The 23,867-nt window shown below is 45.9% G+C and overlaps 1 protein-coding gene across 2 annotated transcripts; it reads right to left on the bottom strand.

The window, feature by feature from the left end:
* Positions 1–499: 499 nt before the first annotated feature.
* On the bottom strand, positions 500–23,316 carry YIPF1 (Yip1 domain family member 1). 2 transcript variants are annotated; one of them, XM_077278028.1, is made up of 10 exons: positions 23,218–23,316; positions 20,848–20,896; positions 19,406–19,554; positions 16,174–16,254; positions 16,007–16,094; positions 8,719–8,835; positions 5,760–5,926; positions 5,206–5,388; positions 2,350–2,448; positions 500–1,678 (listed from the first exon to the last, which is right to left on the bottom strand). In XM_077278028.1, the coding sequence occupies exons 2-9, from the start codon at positions 20,876–20,878 to the stop codon at positions 2,356–2,358; spliced, it is 909 nt and encodes a 302-aa protein (XP_077134143.1). In that variant the 5' UTR covers positions 20,879–20,896; positions 23,218–23,316; the 3' UTR covers positions 500–1,678; positions 2,350–2,355. The 2 variants fall into 2 exon arrangements, with proteins under 2 accessions (XP_077134143.1, XP_077134144.1); XM_077278029.1 differs by having other exon boundaries at positions 23,095–23,227.
* Positions 23,317–23,867: the final 551 nt, after the last annotated feature.

Here is a 23,867-nt window from a genome sequence, read left to right as displayed (position 1 = left end):
GGTTTCTTGCGTACATTTCCCAGTATAGAGACATTGGTGATTAATGACGCCGCGTCAGCACACCGCACAGACAAATAATTGCATGAATGCAGACTATTCTGACGAGTAATGGATGCCAACCAGCCTCTTCACTACCTGCTGCAAAGTCTAAAAGTTGAGTAGGACTATTATCACTTAAAGGGAATCTGTCAGTATGATCAACCCTACTAAGTCATCTATATAGAAGTGCAAAGTTGAATAAAATGATACCTTGATATCTGCGATCTGATGTTTTACCCCAGAGAAATCCAAGTTTTTCTTAATATGTAAATGAGCAGTTAAGATCTATGGGCCGGACATAGATCTTCCCGAGAATCTGCCTCCAGTAATTATTATTAATAGAGGAGAGTTACCATTGTGAGACATGTACTGACTGACACTGTCAGCCACTTTTCATCATCTGAAGGCAGATTCTCAGGGAGATCTATGTCTTATGAAATGAAACAACAGAGTCCCTTCATTCAGGATAGAATATTGTTTTATTATATGATTATTAGACAAGTTACATTGACCTAATATACGATCAGATTCAACAGACACTCTCAATATAATTATAGCGATCTTCTGAGGACATCCATCACGGCTGTCGATACATTGAGCCTATCTTCCTCAGCTGCTCTCAAGTCTAAATTAATATTGGTGGAGACTCACTGGGCCTCCTATAAGAAAAATTTTCAGGAAAGAGTCCGATCACAGGTTTAATTTTTTAGGCCTGCTTAGAAGAAAAAAATTAAACTAATTGACATATAGTAATAAATATGTGACATATTATATAAATGTCCTTTGTAACAGTTTTCTGGAAATGTACATTGATGGATATACTTAGTATAAGCCATCAATGTGCTGGTAATCATTGAAGAGTCTAAGGTTCGACTATGACTAAATGGTCCGTGCTGATCCCTATGAATGGGCTACGTGGCGACCTTGGATGCGAACGGTCACGCGATCAATGATCGCTCTATGCAGCTATTATATCGCAGCATGAATCGGCTCGCAGAGCGACCTGCAAGACACCGCGACAAGCAAGTTGCAAAAAGTTAGATTTTTATTGTGACTTTGCAGACGAAGAATCTTATCCACCGGCATCATTTTGCGATGTAGCAGAGGAATATAGCACATAAACCCATGTCGCTGGCAAAATACGACATGTAACCCCATCATTTGTATGTACACACATTCAACTCAGGTCAGTGAGAGTGCCAAGATAGGACCCCCATCGATCACAAATCCATAGCTTATTCTAAATATGTATAGTCAAGGAAAACCACTTTAATATTTGGAATAGATACCAATGCTTGCTAATTACATAACAAAAAAAATAAAAAATAAATAAGTAAATGAAAAGTAAAAATACAGTCATTATCACCCTATGCAAATCACACCTCCGTACACTCTCGGCACAAAAGAAAACATGATGAAAAATTACATGCTTGTAGTGTGTTCCATTGTTATTCTCCTTCTGGATCATATTTAATAAAAAAACACAATAAATTGTTATTTAAAATGCTGAAAAGCACAAGGAGAACCCATAGCAGCTCATCATGTGACAGACGGGAGACCCAGCATAGAGCATCCCTCCACCAAATAAGACCGAAGTTCCGACCCAACTTTTCCCACTGTGAAGAGACTGTGATGACACCTGAAAATGAAAATGAAAACAGAAGTGTAAGACAATTTTTTGGAAAGAAAACCGCATTTATTCAATGCACCATGATTATACTATATGCACGTCTATAAGCCGTGTCATCTCTGGCCATACAACTTAGATAATGGTCCACGGATCTTTCCTACCATCGGGTGAGTAAGGAGCATTCCCACTGTCCAGGAATTCATCAGGCCCAATCCCCTGCATCGAAATCCAGACAATCCTTTACAAAAATGCTGCAGTTTTTACCTAGATTTCAACCACTGGATTTCAAAGGGCTAAATTGACAGGTTCTGGATGTTGAATCGGCAGCATATGGATGACATTTCATCGTGCTGATATAGCAGAACAGAAAATCTGCTGCGTTTCCGACCTGTGTGGTTTGCATGGAAGTGAATAAAGATTGATTGGGCAAACCTTTTTGCCAACATACCATAGGCAGATCTGCATGAAGTAGGATGATCAGATAAAAGGGATTATACGTAATTTGATTATAGTCTGTAACCACAGTGTTGCATTTGTCTGCATAGGAGCTGAATGCCCAAAACAGTAAGGAATTTTCTATCAAGAATATTTGCAAAGCAGCTTCATTTGTTCTTAGGAATAATAGGTAGCAAAAGTGCACACTATAATGGTGTAATTAGAAAACGACAGAGCTTCAATACCTTCTATCAGCGACTCTGGGGGGTCGCTTTGGTCACGTTGATTATAGATATCACAGGGTGTTGTACATGCTCACTTTGTGGCCGATCGAAGAAATATTGCTTTAAAAAGAATAAAAAAAGATATATATTATAATTGTACAGTGGAAAATAGCACGCATGAAGAATATAACATTTAAAGGGGTTGTCTGAAACAAAGTAATTCTTTAAAAACCCAATTTTAGTTGTCAAAATAGCTCTGTAATATCTCCATTTTTTAAAAATTCTTTGCACTGTGCTTACCCTTCTCTCACTGAAAGACAGACAGAAAAGGGCCCCTGTGCAAGAACAATATATGGGTCCTGTCCAGTCCAATAGCTCATCAGAATGCACACTTTCACGTTTTGGAGGTGGAGAGGGGCCCCCTTACCTCTTGGGGCCCTGTGCGGGTACACAGGTTGCACCAATGGTATGTCCATTCCTGCCTTCTCCTCCATGTCACAGCACATCATCCCCTTTTAACAGCTACATCTTCTGGTGATCCTGAGGACCTTATTACTTATAAAACTAAGCCAGCGCTAGCTCCAGCGGCCATGACCATGCTTCAAACTGAGTTTCACCCCCTCTCCGTCTTGTTATGCCTACGCTAGATTCAGCATCCTCCTCCATCATGCTGTTTGACAGCTGGCTTCCTCCAATTAGGCGCAGAAAGAAGGCTGTCAATCAGCATGACATGACACCAGTAGTCCCTCTCTGTCAACAGGAAGTGAAACCTCTGCTCTGTTGACAGGGAGTAGCTGAATCTCTGGCAGGAGCGGCGCCGGGTGTAACAGACAGGTAGTCGCCTCTGTTAGCAACTACATAACTTTAAAAAAAAATCCCAGATATCCCCTTTAAACAATAGATAAAAGTCAACCAAACCAAACAATTTGGGCACAATTGGCGGACTATCTACTGTTTATGGTGGCTTCCTGACTGTCCCATCAGGTGGTCGGAATTCAATCGCCTGGTCATTTTGCTTGGTTGGGAGCTTAGCCGCTACCAGGGGAATCTGGCAGCTCTGAAGTGTTTGGCTGAGCCAAGCTGTCACGATTCTGGGTTCAAACCCTTGAGACTATGCTTTGTGGTCGGCTTCTCTGTCCACCGAGCCACAGCAGATACACAATTTCTCCGGATATTTAGTTTCTGTTATCCTTCCTGCAGTCTGTTAAGAGGAACATCTGTTTTCATTTGCTGATTTGTCTGCCCTATCACCTTTCATATACTTTCCCCTTGCTGGTATTTCCTGCTGGTGATAGTCTCATTTGGATGTCCAGCCATACTGCTGTAGTTTAAGCCAGTCAGTGAAAAACCAGCTAGATAGGTTCTCTCTTTGCTATTTTTGTTCTATAATCTGCACCTATCTCTTTGCTATTTTTGTTCTATAATCTGCACCTATCTTCTGTTTCTTTTTAGGAAGCAGATGGCGTATTCTCTAACAATACATATTTAATTCTTTATTTTGTATTTTGCGGTTTATTCTACTCACTCTGGGATCTTTTCCTTTTTCAGCACACTTTCCCTTATGTAGGTCATTTAGGCCATGTTCACACTTTGCGGTTTTTACCGCGGAACCGCCGCGATTTTGATGCTGCGGGTCCGCAGCAGTTTCCATAGCGTTTACATTAACATGTAAACCCTATGGAAACCGCAAATCGCAGTGCACATGCTGCGGGAAAAACCGCGCAGAAACGCAGCGGTTTACAACCCGCAGCATGTCACTTCTTTGTGCAGAATCGCTGCGATTCTGCACCCATAGGAATGCATTGAACCGCTTACTTCCCGCATGGGGCTGTGCCCACGTTGCGGGAAGTAAGCGGTTAATGTGCGGGTGGTACCCGGGGTGGAGGAGAGGAGACTCTCCTCCAGGCCCTGGGAAGCATATTTGGGTGTAATAAAAAGAATTAAAATAAAAAATCATGTTATACTCACCTCTCAGCGCTGCCCGCGGCGTCCGGTCTGGGTTGATGTGCGAACAGGACCTGCGGTGACGTCGCGGTCACATGACCGTGATGACGCCGCGGTCACATGACCGTGACGTCACGAAGGGTCCTTATCGCACATCATCTTTGGAAGCGGACCGCCGAGTGCAGCGCCGAGGAGATCGAAACGTCAGAGAGGGTGAGTATAACCAATTTTTATTATTTTAACATTATACTATTGATGCTGCATATTGCTGCATATGCAGCATCAATAGTATAGGCGGAAACCCGCAGCGGAAACCGCGGAACAAGCCGCGATAAATCTGCAGGGATAACCGCAGCGGGTTTGCCCTGCAGATTTATCAATTCCGCTGCGGGAGAACCCGCAGAGCACACCGCAAAGTGTGCACATGGAGTAACACTCTGCTTTGCCCTTCTGTTCTTTAGGAGGAATGTGAAAAGCTTGACGGCCTTTTAGGCAGCATAGGTTAGAGTTGGCATCTTCTAGTCTGTGGTTAGAGCTATCTCAGCTCACGCAGGAACCACTAGGGACTGCGGGGTCAGGATATCTAGTCTATACAGGAACCGTCAGGGTCTTGCAGTTTTTAGCTTTACCCATTTTCCCATGTGAGTTGCTACACTATCATAACACAAGCATTCGTGTGTGGGAGATTCAGAAAAGCTATCCAACAGCAATCTAATTTATATGGGAGGCATTAGTTCACTATTAACCTCCTTAGTAGAGGCATCCCTAGATAAATTACCTATACATACTAGTCATAGCCAATCTGCAGGCGATAAGTGTGCTCTTACTGTGCTCCTATGAAGAAACCATTATCGGCACACGTGGCCAGGAGCTCGAAGTCCTTCAAATACTTGCTTTAGCCACATCAATCCTGAATTTGTTGTGTTGTCTTACCCCACAACCAACCGCCAGCAGCACATGAAGACTCATGATGGCCACAAGTGTGGAGATGGCAATCTTTCGATTATCTTCGCGCACAGCCGGCCAGAAGGTCAGCATCAAGACAGCCCCAGACAGACACATGGCTAAAGACATGAGGACCCAGCGTAGAATTTCAGAAGGGGCAATCCACAATATCTATGTGAAAGAAAGAGAACGGATGAATTGGAATAAACCAGAATGGTACAGAGCAAGGATAGATCCAGTAATTAACGTCAAAATAGATTTTACGTTGTGTCCTGTGACGCAGTATTGTCCGTTCTGTAGTCTGCACCTCGGTATATTCCTATTATATAGTCTCACATTTACGGCTGCAGGTAATGACTGTTGCAGCGGCTGCACCCTACGGTGTGGGCAGCTCTGTAGTACCTGCTCCCACTGTAAGGCGACGATCTCTGCAGAGTTTACGTCGTCATCTTTTTGCCTGGGGGCTTCGCTTGTGTAATTAAATAGTGCAGATCTGGTTAACCAGTTACGGTACGGCTTACTCAGTACTAGTGTTCACTCACAGAAGTGGGGATGTAGATGAAGAGGGAGTAGCCATAGACACACACAATCTCCAGGAAGGAATACGACACCATGCTCATTACTTTACTGTGTCGCCAGGATAAGAAACCCCAGAGAGCCAGTGGCACCAGCCAGGCATAGGCATAGATGGCAGTGGCAGCAATGGATACTGCAAGAAAAAAAAGGCAGAACAGGTTGGCAACAGGTGACTAGTCACCGACTGATTCCGGCTCTGCATGGCCAGTCATATTAGTTGAGTTACAAACAATACCTTGAAATCAAACTGTTAAAGGGAGATTGTCAGAACAAAACGAATGTTCAAACCAAACGCAGACGCTCGTTGCACCTTGGACTGACCGTGCAGTTCAGTGTACCGTTCCACCCTCCTCTTCCATGATTGACACCTCTAACTTTCCAGTAGTCAGAGAAGGGCACAGACAGATGAAAAACAAATAGTTGGGAAGGTGCACTGAACTGCTCAGCCACGCCAAGGGTGCTCCTAGCATCTACGCTTAGTTTGAACAGTCATTTTGTGTTGACAAGCTTCATTTAAAGCATACTCCTATTGAAAAAAATAAATAAATCTTCCCATCGCTCTTAGATTCTTACATACAATACGTATGTAGAGTCTTTTCCTTCAAAGTTAGACAATCTGTGCAGCAGACCTAAAATAAAGATGTTATCGTTGTCTGCCATGTTAACAACACATTGGAACTTCCTCCCAGTCGCTCCATCTTCCACCCTCCTAGCTAACGTTACACATGTCTCCCGTCACACACCGATATAGAAAGACTAAGTAAGGGTTAATGCTGCTGTGATCACAGGTCTGAACCAGAAAGCTCCCGCTATAGAGACACGGGCAGATCGTGCTTTCCTCTTATGTTAGCTGTCCCTCTCTGTTCTTCTATTACTCTACCCCCTTACTAAAGTGAATGTAGTGCGCAGTTTGCAGAAGAATTAATTTAAGAGCCCCACCAAGGTTTTTAAAATGGATGGCTCATCTTTAACATAGGCCATCAGTATTAGATCAATGGGGGATCCATCTCTGAACACCCCCTCCTCTCAGCTGTTACTGCACAGCGCGTTTTAATCCGAACACCAGGAAATGACAATAACATACAATAAGGCCCGTTTACCTTCCTTAGAGTACCTGGCAGATCCTTTCTCGTTAGCGCCACAATAGATAGGATATCTGTCAGTAATATTTGGGTGCAACAAGCAAGGTCCTTATAAACAGTGCACCATAGGGTGCCAGATACTGCCACAATGACCTCTCCGGCCGAACAATGCACCACTATGCAATCCTTCTCCCTATGAATAGAGCCATAGTAAACCCCGTAAAAGACAAACATCACATGAGTATCCCGATGATTAAGAGCACAGGTTGTATAGGACTGTGGATGGTTGGAGAGCAGATTCTCCAGTGCCGATGTTATTAATATTATAGTCAGGCCGGTTCTGCCCCTGATGTCAGTAATAACCGTTCTCGGTTTTGGTTTTTAGTCTTGCCAGTGACATATTAAAGGGTTATTCCTATCTGAAAAACGTATCCTTTAACCTTAGGATAGGTGATACCTTGCTGATCAACAGGAGTCTGACCGCAGGGACCCCACAATGAATAAAGCGATGGCCGGACATGCACACCACTGCTCCATTCATTCTCTTTGGGTCTGTTGTAGACAGCCAAGTATAACGCTCGCTCAACTTTTTTTCAGCAGTCACATAGAGAATGAGACTGAATGCACATATCCGGCCACCGATTCATCTCGACCCAGCTGCGAAAACACCCATTCTAGGGAGTAGGTCCCTCACCGATATGCAATCATGAGTGATAACTTCTTGAGATGGGAATAACCCATTGAAAGATTTTGTGATTGTATTTTCCGGTCTTGTTGATGGTTCTCATCTTCCTCTCTTACCCTTAAAAGGTTTGGACCAAGAGTATAAGTTATTCCCTAGTTATATAACTCTATATCATGTCCAAAATAAGACTCACTCTGGTCCCTTGATTTTCATGTGAAATTTTAAGGACTCACTTGTTATGTTTGTTCCACCCCCATCTATCATATTTTTAAAGATGTCTCACATAGACATATTTTATATCCTGTTAGGGCATATCGACGACATAGGGGGCTTTCTTTTCCTCGATGAGGACCCACCTTAGGCAAAGGCAGATGATTTGTTAATATCATTAATAGATGGGCAACATACTCAAGAATACCCCATTTGTAAAGAGTAGTGTAGAGCAGCGGTGGAAAACGTCAAATCCGCCATTGTCTCTGATTTTGAAGAAACTATTGACTATAAATATAGCACTGCAGACCTCAATGGAGCCGCAGACCTCAATGGAGATGCAGATCTCAATGGAGATGCAGATCTCAATGGAGCTGCAGACCCCAATGGAGCTGCAGACCTCAATGGAGCTGCAGACCTCAATGGAGATGCAGACCTCAATGGAGATGCAGACCTCAATGGAGATGCAGACCTCAATGGAGCCGCAGACCTCAATGGAGCCGCAGACCTCAATGGAGCCGCAGACCTCAATGGAGCTGCAGACCTCAATGGAGATGCAGACCTCAATGGAGATGCAGACCTCAGTGGAGCCGCAGACCTCAATGGAGCTGCAGACCCCAATGGAGCTGCAGACCTCAATGGAGCTGCAGACCCCAATAGCTTGCATTTATCACCTCACCAATGAATAGGTGATAAAGGGGTACTCCAGCCAATACCATTTAAGCCAAACTCTACTATATTCAGTCTTTACTTTACCAAATTGGAAAATCTTTATATTTCCATTAATGACACTTCAACAAATGTCCTAGATAGAATCATGGATTTTAAGTCCAATAATAAACTACCTAGCAGGTTTTTTCTTACACAAATATCATATTACTATCTTCCATTTCCAATTCTCAGTTTTGAAGTCCAGTCCACGTTGGATTTTATTTAGTTGAAACTCACCTTTTCTAAACTCTGGCACATAGTGGTATTGAGGTTTTCCCCAGTGGAGAAAGAAATTGGACAGATTCCCACTGATTGTGATGGTAAAAATTAGTGTGGCACAAATCCAGATGGGACCTTATAAAGAAAGATACAGTAATGTAAGTTGCCTAATGTGTCAGAAATTTAACAAGAAAATTCTTAAAGAATTTAAAAATGTATGTTATGAGCTACTTCTAGAACCACCCATATACTATAAGAGACTGGGTGGTCTGCATTGTTGCTGCAGTGATGTTCTAAAATGCCACTGTATAGTAAAGCAAATGCATGCAATCGAGCGAGGAGCCGGCTGTCAGACACAGCCAGACTCACCATAGAAAAGGCAGAGAGGGTTTAAAACCATCCCTATGTTCCTGATCGCTGTATACACAGCCCTGAACAAACGGTATGTATACAGTAATAGCAAGTGCTGACAGTGCTTCCTCCTCCGGACCCAGGGATCAAAAAACAGAAGCTGCTGGCTGCTACTAGACTAAATCAGCTCTGCAGCCAGGAGGATGAATTTTCCCTGTAAAGGGAGTTACTATGCCAGCCCCAGTTACAGGGGAAATCAAATAACAATAAAAGGGGTACGGTGAACGTAAATTAGCGATATTCCAAAAAATCTCTCCTTGTTCATAATGTGCTTTTCCTGAATTGCTTTACAGTGTACAGTAGTGACACTGACATCTCAATGAATTTAAAAGGCTATGTACACATTTTCACAGAATTTGCTGTATTATCTGCTTCCTAAATACAAAGATAAGCAACTTTCTAAATAGTTTTCATCACACATTTTCTATCATTTTGCTGCTTCACAGTGTATGTAAGACCTTTATCCAGCCGTGTGCTCTGAAAAAAAAAATGCAAGAAATTCTTCAGAGCTTCTGTATCTATTAGTGATAGCAGGAAAAGGGGAAAGTGGGTTTGTAGACACATCTGCAGTGGAGAGGGGAGAAAGTGACTCAGAGGACAAAGACAAGGAGGAAAGCGCATAAAGGGGAAAGAACAGCATTGAAGCAGGGCAGATTTATGAAAGCAAGGAAAGACAGCAGCACCCTGCATACACAGAGAGCTCACATCCAGCCTATATTACTGAGAAAGACACTCCCACATCAGATAAATCTGAAACTTGAATCAGACTGCAAACTACATTTAAAGGGGTCTGAAAAATTAATGAAGGAATGAAGATTGCAGACTGACATTTTAGTAAATAAAAAGTAATTGTTTTCAAGGAAAAATAACAGGATTTTTGGTTGCTTACCGTAAAATCTGTTTCTCGGAGCCCTCATTGGGGGACACAGGAACCATGGGTGTATGCTGCTGCCACTAGGAGGCTGACACTATGCAAATAAAAAAGTTAGCTCCTCCTCTGCAGTGTACACCCTACCGACAGGAAGTAGGATATTCAGTTAGTGAGAAAGCAGTAGGAGAAGCAACGTGTAAAAGAGAAAGAATAATATTATAATAATAAACTGCATCTATATAGCGCCAACAAATTCCGCAGCGCTCCACAGATCAACAGCTTCAAACACTCAGAGTATGCAAAGAACTCAAACGTAAACAGTATAACACAATAAACAGAGCTGTTCAACCTGGGAGGGAGCTGTGTCCCCCAATGAAGGCTCCGAGAAACAGATTTTACGGTAAGCAACCAAAAATCCTGTTTTCTCTATCGCCTTTCATTGGGGGACACAGGAACCATGGGACGTCCCAAAGCAGTCCCTGGGGTGGGAAAAACAGACTTCCATCAGGTCAGAGGACTCACCACTGCCGCCTGCAGGATCCTCCTGCCCAGGCTGGCGTCCGCCGAAGCATAAGTATGGACCTTGTAAAGTTCAGCGAAACGTGATGATGGAAGACCAGGCGCCGCTTAGCAAAGCGGTAGAGCGAAAGCCCTGTGGCGTTCCGCACAGGAAGCGCCGACTGCCCGGGTAGAGTGAGCCTTAATCTCAGGAGGGGGCACTCTGTTCTTGACCCGGTAAGCTTCCAAAATTGCCGTTCTGATCCAGCGAGCAATAGTTGCCTCGGAAGCCGGCAGGCCTCTACGTGCGCCATCAGGGATGGCGAAAAGAGAGTCCATCTTTCGGAAAGCGGCCATGCTAGCCAGGGAGATCCTCCCTGCCCTGACGAGGTCCAGCCTGTTCAACGATCGCTCCAGAACCTTAGTCGGAGCTGGACAAAGAGAAGGTAGAACGATGTCCTCGTTGAGGTGGAAAGGTGAAAACCACCTCGGGAAGGAGGAAGGCGGAGGACTAGGACCACCTTTTCCTGGTGGAAAATCAAGAAAGGAGGTTGGCAAGAAAAGGCCACCAACTCGGAAACGCGGCAGATCGCAGTGATGGGCACAAGTAAAGCCACCTTCCGAGATAGAACTGACAGGGAAAACTCCCTGAGAGGCTCAAAGGGGAGAACCCCTATGAACGTCCAGCACAAGCTTTCAATCCCCTGAATCCACAGAGGCCCTGTACGGAGGGACATTGTGCGCTACTCCTTGAAGGAAGGTCTTAACCTGTGGCTGAGAAGATAACGTCTTCTGAAAGGGAAGAAGAGCGCAAAAAACCTGTCCCTTTAGGGAACTAAGAGCGAAGCCCGAATCCAGTCCTGCCTGAAGGAAAACCAAAATGGAAGGCAGGGAAAAGGACATAGGTGAAAAGCGGTTGGACTCGCACCAACGAAAGTAAGCATTCCGGGTACAATAGTAGATCCTGGAATACGAAGGCTTCCTAGCCTGGATTATAGTGTGACTCATCTGGGCCAAAAGGCCGGACACTCTTAGAACTGTGGTGTCCACAGCCACGCCGTTAAATTGAGCGACCGATAATTCGGATGGCCGATCGGACACTGAGACAGCAGATCGGGTTTGACGGTCTCCGCAAACCAAGAACTCCTGGGCCGATCCGGGGCGATCAGAATGACCGGCACCCCTTCCGCTTTGATCCTTTTCAACAGCTTGAAAGGCAAGGGAAGGGGTGGGAACCGATAGGGGAGCACGAACTGCAACCAAGGAATGGCCAGAGCGTCAAGACCTTGGGACGACCCGAGGGACCTTCCTGTTCAATCGGGACAACGTGAGGTCCACCTCCGGAGTCCCCCAACGAAGAGCAATCCGAATGGAGACCTCCTGAAGTAAGGGCCATTCCCCTGCCGCGAGACCCTCGTGGCTGAGGAAGACGGCGGCCTAATTGTCCACGCTGGGGACCTGCACTGCGGGCCGCACCAGGACCGTTGCCTCTGCCCAAAGGAGGATCCTGGAAACCTCGGCCAAGGCCAGAGAAACTCCGAGTCCACCCCTGGTGGTTGACATATGCCACAGCTGTGCATTGTCTGTCTGGATCCAAATTGGCAGGCTCCTGAAAAACCTTATCCAGTGAAGGAAAAACAGAAAGATGATCCGGACCTCGAGAACATTGATCGACAGGACTCCTGCGCCGATCAACAACCCTGAAAAAAACAGGTGACAAAGCCCCGCGCCTCAGCCGAGCAGGCTGGCATCCGTCGTCACCACCTACCAGAGAACTGGAAGGAAGGATCTGCTGTGATGGATCTGCTCTGGGATAAGAGACGTGACCTCGGCCACCAGTCGAGGAACTGTTTGACCCGGGAGAAAACCGGATCGGACGATGCAGGGAGAAGACAGGCCTGTCCCCCTGTGATAGAATAGCCTGCTGAAGAAGTCTTGAATGAAACGGGCGAAGGGAAAACGCTTCCGATGTTGCAACCAACCTCACCAGGACCATCATGGCCCATCGGAAAGGAGGGAAGCCGAGAACCCTGGAGCTTGAAACTTCCCGACGAAGGAGGGATATCTTGTCTTCGGGAAGGAAGACTCTGGACCGACAAGTGTCGAAGAACATGCCCGGAAATACGAGTCGCTGAGAAAGGATAAGACGGGACTTCTTCCTGTTGATGAGCCACCCGCCATGGCTAGAGTGTCGGGGAGGATGGATAGACTTTCGGGAGCCTGAAACCGAAATTCCTGAGCCTCCATGGAAGCGATTACTTGAACGAGGGGATTTCATCCTGAAGTGTCTCAGACAAAACTTCCTGTACAGAATTTTGAGATCCAGACTGGGACGAACCTTGTTGTCCTTTTTCGGTACAAAGAGATTCGAAGAGAAGCCTGTGAACCGTTCCTGTTCTGGGACGGGAACGATTACCCCGGATTTAAGGGGGGAAACGATGGCTGCAAAGAAACCCGGGACTGGAGCGGGGTCTCTTGGAGGTTGGGATTCGAAGAAAACAATCCCGGGACCGTGAAGTGAATCTATTTTGTATCCAGAGGATACAAGTTCCCTGACCCACGCGTCTTCTACTGAGGAGACCCAGACGTCTCTGAGGAAGAGGAGACGACTGCCCAGCCTGGGAAAACGGGCTGGGGTCTAGTTGGAAGTCGTGCCTAGGTGGAACTTCCAGTCCTAGCCCTTCAGAATCCACCTTAGGAGTAGCGGGAACGCCAGGAAGGAGTGAGTCCGAAGAATACCTTCTTCTCTGAACGTGCCTGTGGCCTCTGCTATTGCGAAGAGGAATCTGATGCCGTGAAATGACGAAAAAGGCTGAACAGACCGAAGTTGCCGCCTAATGGGAAGTAGGCGAGGTCTGGAGAAAGGAACTGGTGCCGCCAGTGGAATCCTTAATAATTTGGTCCAGCTTGGAACCGAAAAGACGTGATCCTTGAAAAGGCAGGCTCGTAAGGGACTTCTTTGATGACTCTTGAGCCGAACAATGCGTGGGCGCTTGAGCAGCAGAAAACGCCACGTCCAGGGAACAAATTATACCCCGGCGTGAGTAAGCTGGGTGGCAAGTTCCGCCAGCCGGTCTGGTGGAGCTCCGGCTTGAATCCGGCTTTAGCCCCTTCGGATACAGACTTCGAAACCCAAGTGGAAGCGAAAAAACCGGGCATAGGAATGATGCGGCAGCTTCGAAAGCCGAACTTCATGAAGGATTCCATGATCCTCTTGATGGGATCTTTCAGAGCCGCCCCACCGGACAGCGTGAGGACTGTGTCGGTGGCAAGTCTAGCAGCCGGCGGGTCCACAGAGGGAGAGGGAGTTCTCTATCGCCTCTCATTCCGGTTGGCGATGAGATCCGGAGGAAAGAGATATGAGACTCCAAGACGCTTGCCTCATTGAGAACGTCTGGTCGAACTCTCTCTTTCTCTGGTCAGAAGCTCCTCGAATTCAGGATGAGGAGCGAATACCTTGGGAGGTAGTTTAGACCGTCTAAACGAAACCGCCTGATCTGCGGGTTCCGTAGAGGAATCTTTGATGCCACAGGACAGATTGGTCGCTCCAATGAGGCTTTGAACCATATCCCTCTTGTTAGCGATTTGGTTCGAATCCGGCCCCAAATTATCCTCCGAAGGTGCATCAGAGAAAGCCTCGCCTGACTCCGGGGGAAAGGACCAGGGGGAAGTCGACCACAGAGAAGGACCGTGAGGCGAGATGGACCGAGAAGAGAACTCAGACCGGCGTTCCTGTCTGGATCTTTCGCGGCCTGTATTGGAAGTCTCGGACGGAGCTTCTTGCGACCCGCTGGCTACTACGGAAGTCTGCAGGGGCAACTGATCGAGCACGGACACAAGGGTCTGGGACACCCGTGTGAGATCCGCTATTGATAGAGACAGAGAGGAGGCCCAGCCTGAGGTGGGGACTTCGCTCTGATGCGGAGCAGCGGGGGGGTCCTGGGCGGTGAACATAATGTGGGTTGCTGCAGGCCTGCCTGAGGGAAGCTGCGGTTATAAGAAGAACACGCAAAGTGTTTCACTAAGGCACATTAGAAAAATGTCTGAAGGTTAGTCGACAGGGGGGCAGGGGAGAGTGTCAGTCTGCAATGCAGGGCTACTCGTGGCAGACGCTGCGGTTTCCAGATGGAAGGCTGCCTGGCTTGGAAGATGTTCCTCCAGAACTATAGCCCCTAGGAGAACAGGCAGTCACATCTGGGGCACCCCTTCGTCCGAAGCTTGCTGCATGCGAGGACGCCGGAAAAAAACGCGGTCATAAGCTGCAAAGAAAAACGTTCCTGGCGCTGAACTGCGGCTGCGCATCAGGAGCACCAAGATGGCGCCGGTGGGCGAGCTCACCAATGATTGTCGGGCGGGAGAAAAGCTCGCTTGAGGGAAAGGAAGTGGGAGGAGTTACGTCGCCGGAAGTAGGACCCGGTAGAAGCCGGGGCCTAAATTTGAGGCCAGCGGACGCCGGGAAGGGCCGCGGCGGTGGGTGAAGTGCGGACGCCGGGAAAAGGCGGCGAGGCCGCCGCGCCACGATAAAAAGGCACAGTGCGGCCGGAGGAGAAAGCGGTGCGGCTGCCTGCGAGGCAGCAGCGCCGAGTCAGAAAGGGATAGTGCGGCCGTAGGCATGGGAAAAGCGGCGCGGCTACCGTAAGGTAGCCGCGCCGGGCAGAGAGAGTGCGGCCACGGGGAAGCGGCACGGCTGCCTGCACGGCCGCCGCGCCGGGCCAGAACACAGTGCAGCCGGGGAACAAAGGCAGCGCGATCATCTGCAAGGCCACCGCACCGGAGAACAGAGCAGCCGCCGAAGCGCGGCGGCCACGCGAATGGAGCGACAGCCCCCGCCCCACGTGTCCCCGGCGGCCGATACACAATGAAAGGGACGGGAAACGCCGACCAGGCCAAGGCAGCCTGGAAAAAGAAATCCCAGGGGACCCCCAAACGACCACCCTGGAACTGAGGAGGGACCTAGGGGCACTCGAGGGTAGGAATACTCACCTATAACATCCCACGCCGTCCTTACTAACCTCCATCCGGGGGAAAATACCAGACGTCCAGGGAGCTGATGGATGTCCTCGTCTCCTCCAACCAACAGGCTCTGGTGGGTGAGTGGGTGGGGGACGGAGCCAGGACCGGACTTCTGAGCACGCTTGTGTGCTAGGATCTTGGTCCTGCTGTGGGATCTATGAGGATACGGGGTGGCAGTACACGCCGTACTCATAGTCCGTATTGTGGGACTACAGGTGTGACTGTTCACCCTGTATCCCTCTGGAAAAACCTGAAAAGAAACGACGCACATTGAGGTAGATAAGGGTCTAATGAAAGACCCGTGTCGGCTCCTACTGACACTAAGCTAAACTGAATATCCTACTTCCTGTCGGTAGGGTGTACACTGCAGAGGAGGAGCTAACTTTTTTATTTGCATAGTGTCAGCCTCCTAGTGGCAGCAGCATACACCCATGGTTCCTGTGTCCCCCAATGAAAGGCGATAGAGAAATACATATATTTTTCTCAAAAGTGTCGATATCCTTTCATACATACCATAAAGATCTGGGTTACTCCGTACATACAGCCTTACAAAGTTCCTTCCTGGGATGGGTAAAACAGAACCTTTTATTCTGTCAAGAACCTGCAATTACCAATAGATATTGCAATAAAGGCTGGGAAAATAATAAAATGTCCTGACAACCAATACTTTTCTTACTCACCTGGTAGGTGTCAACATCAAAAAATGTCTGATAATACTCGAATGTCCAGAATGGGGCGACCTTCTTCTGTCCTGCAAGCAGCTGTGAAATAAACACACCGGATGTATAAGGTATGACGATAGTTAGGCTGGGGGTTCATATGGGGCTTGCAAGGCGATACTGACTAGCTGTCGTTTGCCATGATTTTTATGTGCTTTATCTGGACTTGCCAGCAGATAGCGGAAAGAATAGGTTTCACTTCAAAGTATTTATTTGTACATTCATATAAAAAAAAAGGTGCATCGTTCCGCCAGTGCCTTTCTCCGGCCATAATGTAGTAGCAAACAAAGGGATTTATGTACAGATAACACAGGTAAAGGAAATGACGTTATGCATGTGGGTCAAGAGTCACAATACCACAGAGGATAAAAAATAAAAGATATAATCTATAAAGCACCCTGGGGGAATATGGATCCGGAACTTTAGTATTTGTAATTCCTCAATCATTGACCATTGTGCCAGTAAGCCAGAACCCAGGGTCACAGTTCATCTGTATGAACACATAAATATAAGAATATAATAGATAAGATTTAACTGCAGAAAATCAGAAACATGATTGGCAAAACTGCACTTAGCAAAGCAGCATAAAGGTCCTAGGAAAAGGTGAAACAGATGCTCAGTGCATTTTTCAGTGCGTCAATGACAAGTCTCGGTACTTGCCCTTGAACTGTTACCCTATTAATAAGGGCGGTAACCCTGAATCGCATATGACATGTACCAATTTTCATTTCTTCAAATTAAGAAATTGATTTTATGGAGTGCCGGATTTTCTGAAAACTTGAATTGTAAAACTACTGCCGATGTTCGGATTCTGTTGAACTGGGATGTTCCTCAGCCATGCCACGTGCACCCCCAAAGTCCAGGTACCTATTGACCTCAATCTTCTTGACAAAGGTACAAGTTGTATCATCCTATCAATATCAAAAAATATCAACAGAGCTAAAAATTTGATTTAGCTGCAGAGAAATGGTAAGTGAGAATAAATCTGAACTAATTGCCATTGAGACCGTCCAATAAAGTCCCCAGGCTCTGTCTAATTACATTTCCATAAGAAGAATAAATCGTCGATGTAGCGACGGTACAGTGTTATATTGTATGTGGGTTGTTGTATATGAAGTATTCTTAGAATAACCCCATCTATAGGTTTATGTATGTAAATGGGAACCTTCTCCCTACGAAGCAGCCTCTGGTTTGTTTGAAAAATGAAGAATTAAACTCAAAGATATTGTTATACAGAATAAAGTGAATACCCTCAAGCAGAAAGTTGCGATGGTGTGCCGGCATAGGATGGAACTTAAGTAAATATTACTAAGCAGCTTCCAGGCCTTACTCATGGGGGATACTGGAGAGCACAGCTGTGAGAAAGCATACATTACCCCTGGTTTCCGAACCAAGGGACCCCAGTTTATTAATCACTATAGTGCGCACTGTTTTTTTCTATTTCCAAAACTCCTAGTTATTCATTAAAGTGGTATCAACCACAAGGAAATGTATGCGATATCCATAGCCCACATCTGGAGCCCAACCTATCGGGAGAACTAGGTTTCTATGATACCTGCTCAGCAATCTATACATGTCCATTGCTGAAATACACCATGAATGTTAATTATAGGAATTTCTCTTTAAAGCCATGGACCAATCTGAGATCAGGACTTACTACTTCTTTTAGTAGGAGAACATCGCTTACTGATTTGTATGCTTTGTGTCAATCCCTTTAATGTCACTACTCCATTCACACATTGCAATGTATAATCTGACAGTGCTGTGGAAGCCTTGGCACGATACTGGCAAAATTATTATTATTATTATTATTATTATTTATTGTTATAGCGCCATTTATTCCATGGCACTTTACAAGTGAGGAGGGGTATACATAATAACAAGTACAATAATCTTGAACAATACAAGTCATAACTGGTACAGTAGGAGAGAGGACCCTGCCCGCGAAGGCTCACAATCTACAAGGGATGGGTGAGAATACAGTAGGTGAGGGTAGAGCTGGTCATGCAGCGGTTTGGTCGATCGGTGGTTACTGCAGGTTGTAGGCTTGTCGGAAGAGGTGGGTCTTCAGATTCTTTTTGAAGGTTTCGATGGTGGGCGAGAGTCTGATGTGTTGTGGTAGAGGGTTCCAGAGTAGGGGTGATACGCGAGAGAAATCTTGTATGCGATTGTGGGAAGAGGAGATAAGAGGGGAGTAGAGAAGGAGATCTTGTGAGGATCGGAGGTTGCGTGTAGGAAAGTACCGGGAGACGAGGTCACAGATGTATGGAGGAGACAGGTTGTGGATGGCTTTGTACGTCATGGTTAGGGTTTTGTACTGGAGTCTCTGGGCAATGGGGAGCCAGTGAAGGGATTGACAGAGGGGAGAGGCCGGAGAATAGCGGGGGGACAGGTGGATTAGTCGGGCAGCAGAGTTTAGAATAGATTGGAGGGGTGCGAGAGTGTTTGAGGGGAGGCCACAGAGCAGAAGGTTGCAGTAGTCAAGGCGAGAGATGATGAGGGCATGGACTAGGGTTTTTGCAGATTCTTGGTTGAGGAATGAACGGATTCGTGCAATATTTTTGAGTTGAAGTCGGCAGGAAGTGGAAAGGGCTTGGATATGTGGTTTGAAGGAGAGATCAGCGTCAAGGATTACCCCGAGGCAGCGAGCTTGTGGGACTGGGGAGAGTGGGCAGCCATTTACTGTAATGGATAGGTTCGTTGGGGGGGTCACGTGAGATGGGGGAAAGATGATGAATTCTGTTTTGTCCATGTTAAGTTTCAGAAATCTAGCGGAGAAGAAGGATGAAATAGTGGACAGACATTGAGGGATTCTGGTTAGTAGGGAGGTGATATCTGGTCCAGAGATGTAGATCTGTGTGTCATCAGACAGATCAGGCAAAATGAATTCTTTAGGACTCAGGCTAATATCTGTTATTACTAGTGATGAGCGAACGTGCTTAGGTAAGGTGTTATCTGAGCATACTCGGGTGCTAACCAAGTGTCTTCGATATGCTCGAAAAATAAGTTTGAATCATCAGCTGCAACACATGCAGGGATTTCCTGTTTGTTAGGTAATCCCTGCATGTGTTGCAGCTGTCGAAAAGCCGCGGGGACTCGAACGTAGTGTTCGAGCACGCCAAAGACATGTGGTTACCACTCAAGCATGCTCGGATAACACCTTATCTGAGGACATTCACTCACTAGTCATTACCTCTGTTTTATCAGAATCTTCTACGAGATCATCTTCTTCTTCTCTGGATCGGTGTCCCTGCTGGTCACCTGGAGTCTCCTCTGGATCACCAATACTAACAGTAGTGGCGTCAGGGTTTGCAGCTAATAGATTAGTTGCATCATCAAATTCTAAAATAAAAAGAGAGCAGAAAATCAATTAAAAGAATAAATAAATGTAGATTTGGTAATAATTTTATATACAAACAAATAAAAGTCCATTCTAACTTCTGATATGCAGCCTTGTACAGTGAATATAAAACTAAAATAATGTGGTTGCATAAGTGTGAACACCCTCTTATAATTAGGGATGAGTTTCTGTTCAGAATTAGCCAATCACATTGCACTCATGTTACGTAGTAGTCCGTGAACGACCGCCATCATTTACAAAGATTCAGGTTAAATCCATATTAAGTTTAGAAGTTCTACAAGGATTTTCCTGACAGTTTCTTAGTTGCATTTTACAGCAAACGCCATGGTCCGAAAACAGCTTACAACACAGCAAAGGGATCTCATTATTGAAAGTCATCAGTCAGGAGAAGGGTACAAAAAAATGTTAGAGGAGTTAAAACAGCCGACAGACTCCCTTTAAGCCACTAGTAGGATAGTTGATCCAATTTCTCGTTTAGTGTTAGCTCTATGCTAATTAAGCGGAGCCAAAAAGCTGCTATAAACTGTGACTGCAGCTTAGCTGTACAGTACTCTTAGGAATAAGAACGTTTCATCAGGTGCCGCTCCTTTATTCCTTAATTTTGCTTAAGGCTGGGATGTATATAGCTATATACAGACAACAATGTCTGAACTGACTATGGGTCTCCTCCAAGCTTTCAGCCTCGTTTTATGCCTTTCCGGGCACACTCACACCGGCATATACATCGGACGCGTGCTAATCGATTTTTTATCGAATAGGACTCAGACCAATGTTATTCAATGGAGCATTGTTGATGCCCGATTTTTTTTTTCAGTAACAGAATCTGTCAGTGAAAACAAATCTCAGTATGCTATGATTTCATTTTACAATCGGAAGACACTTACCCTTTCAAGTCTATGGGTGCTTGGAAAATATCGGACTGCACTCACATGACAGCGGAGTGCAGTCTGATTTCCACAGACTCACAGAATGGAAAAGATGGAGAAATGTTGTTCTTCATCTTCTCCTCCCAGTGTGCTCCAGTTCTCTCATCCAAGAGACAAGAGTTTCATCAGTATCATTAGCATAATTGGTCCGATTCTCTCGGATGAGGGACTCTATGGCCGTTTGACCGAAGCCTGAGGTGGTAAATTTGGGTCAGGAGACCCTCTGTCAGTCCAGACATTGCGATTAGCGAAATGTGGCGGTCTGAATCCAGCCTTTGGTCACGTTTACATGTTCAGTATCGGGGGGGAAAAAAAAAGTTTGTGAGTTTCTGGAACGTGTTGTCTTACCTTGAAACTTAAGGTCATCTCGGGCCTCCATTCATTCACTTTGTTGAACCTACAATAACCAAAACAATAATAGGACTGTCGTTATCACTCACACGTTATCACGTCTCATTGCTTTCCCTGCCTATAGGCTCGTTCACATGAGCAGATTTTCAGCCTGAAAAAACTCAGACCAGTTGTTTTTTTCACTGACTGACTAGTGCACTATCTTCTTCTGTATATCTGACACTCCCCCATTCAAGTCTATGGGTGCACAAATAAAAAAAAAATCTGATCCTATAAGGAGGAACAGTATAGCATCCAATATTTATGGATACATTGCAATTCTGTAACATAGGAAACAAAAGAGTCTTAGGCTGGTTTCACATTTGCGTCTTTGTGCACAGCATTTGATCCGCATGCGTCATGCGTCCATATATTTAACATGGTGTACGCATGGACATGTGTTTGCTTGCTTTTGTGTACGCATGTGTCGTTACGCGGTGTGCGGCTGGGCACGGCGAACGCAATATGTTGCATTTTTGGAGGCGTCAAATATGCACAGGCATGCGGATGAGTGCGTTAAAAAAAAAACAACACTGCGGTCTATGGGAACAGGAAAAAAAGGAGGAGATCCAGCTCAACGATGTAGTGAAAAAATCCGTAACTTTATTCACTTCGAATCAGATAATGTGGAGGATAAAAACATCAGCAGCAATAACAATAAAAACAAGATCAACGCGTTTCTGGTGGCAAAGCACCCTTAATCATGATATCATGTGACATCATGATTAAGGGTGCTTTGCCACCAGAAACGCGTTGATCTTGTTTTTATTGTTATTGCTGCTGATGTTTTTATCCTCCACATTATATGATTCGAAGTGAATAAAGTTACGGATTTTTTCACTACATCGTTGAGCTGGATCTCCTCCTTTTATTCCTGTTTTGTCTACGCCCTGACACAGCGGTTCCGTGCTCCGAGTTTCCAGGGATGTCGACTATGGTGAGCTGGACTGTGTTTTGCTTTGGTCTATGGGAACGCATGCGTACGCAAGGACATGCGTATGTATGCGTTCGATGCGCTTGTGTACTTCGGACTGTGCATGTCCAGGAACATGCCCACTGAGACACTCCCTCCTGGAAATATCAAACGCATGCGCATAAACAACGCAAACAAAAAACGCATGCACATGCAGCGTTTTTTTGCCATCATGCATAAGTGGATACGGATAAAAAACGCTGGGTCTGCATGCACTGCACATGCAGATGATGCGCTGCGCACATATACGCAAATGTGAACTTAGCCTTATAAATGATTAATGGCTGCTGCATTAAAAAACGGATTGTATACGGAGGACAAGTGAGAAAAAAAATAGTCAGGTTTCTGGATGAAACTCTGAACCTGCCCTTAAGGATCAATCACTGTTTATAGTGGTCTTATACCATACATGCATCACCACTGTGGCCAGTGATTGGCTGCAGCAGTCACATGGAGAGCAGTGATTGGCTGCAGCAGTCACATGGAGAGCAGTGATTGGCTGCAGCAGTCACATGGAGAGCAGTGATTGGCTGCAGCAGTCACATGGAGAGCAGTGATTGGCTGCAGCAGTCACATGGAGAGCAGTGATTGGCTGCAGCAGTCACATGGAGAGCAGTGATTGGCTGCAGCAGTCACATGGAGAGCAGTGATTGGCTGCAGCAGTCACATGGAGAGCAGCGATGTCGTAGTAAACTAAGATTGGGGAAGATGGGGTGTCACAGCGTTAGTGCTGGAGCAACTAGCTGGTGAGTACTGGTTGTTTTATTTATATTACATTACCTGCTGTTATACATTAAGAAATGTAAATAAATAAAAATTATTAAGAAATGGACAATTCCTTTAAGAGTTTTCCCAAAATTGCAGGTTATCCTACATCAATAGGACAGGGGATGACTTACTGATTGCTGAGGGTCTGACTGGTAGGATCTCATGAGAAGGGGATAAAATTGTGAATTTGGCAAAATCTTCCTAAATGTGGGAGTCGCTGGTTGACAGAAGGTCCAAACTTGTCCTGACTGGTGCTGCAATATAATTCCTGGCTGCAAACTACACCTCCCAGCATGCCCTGACAGCCTGGTCGTGGAAGGCATGCTGGGAGCTGTGGTTTTCCAACAGATACAGGAGGATTACAAGATCTCTAGTCTGGAGATTTCCAATTCTACCACTTGCAGACACAAAGCCATTGCAGCCCACAGACACTAGTGGGGCGTGCTCAGTGACTAGGCACTCACACAGTGCACGGTCTGTAACAAGGCGGCATCTCCACCGGCTCACACAGCACCACAAGTCTCAGCAAGGCACTGGTCACATGACTAGGGAGCAGATACATAGAACACACAGAAGGAGCCACTTACAGTCCAGATCACGTGACGATGCAGCTGTTGCCGGAAGTCAGCGCGCAATTAATCACGTGGTCGCCGTATAGCCAATCATAGCGGTTGTTAGGCTGCCGCGCCTCCCGGAAGTGATAGATGATGCTGTGCAGAAGCCGGATCTTGGTCACGTGACTGTGAAACCCAGCTGCAACCTCCTGTAGGGAATGTACTACAAGTCCCAGAATCACTGTGCAGAGGAGTATTACTATAGAACAGGCTCTGAGTGCGCTGGGAGTCACCAATTAGATATGAAGCGTAATCATAAACATTCACCTCATATAAAAAGTTGTGAGCACTGAACAAGTCTGTCCAAATTATTCCTTAGAGGGGTTACAGCTATGTGTTATGGATAAAAAAAAATGATAGAATGTGATTTTTTTAACCTTTTACATGGATTTTGTGGCTTTCTGCAAATTCACAATGTAAAGTTACTCCACCTCAGAATTTACTCTTTGGCTTTGTTCACACTTTGTTTTTCAAGGGTAAAAAATGCAGCGTTTTACAGCCCCACCAATGCGAAGGAGATTTCTGAAACCTCGTGCACACGCCGCTGATTTTTTTCTTTGCAGATCTGAACCATCAGAACGTTTTTGCAAACCTGCAGCGTGTCAGTAAAGCGTTTTTCACCA

This window comes from Ranitomeya variabilis, chromosome 8, assembly GCF_051348905.1.
Source record: "Ranitomeya variabilis isolate aRanVar5 chromosome 8, aRanVar5.hap1, whole genome shotgun sequence".
Taxonomy (NCBI): Eukaryota; Metazoa; Chordata; class Amphibia; order Anura; family Dendrobatidae; genus Ranitomeya; species Ranitomeya variabilis.
This window is presented reverse-complemented; position numbering and strand designations above follow the sequence as displayed.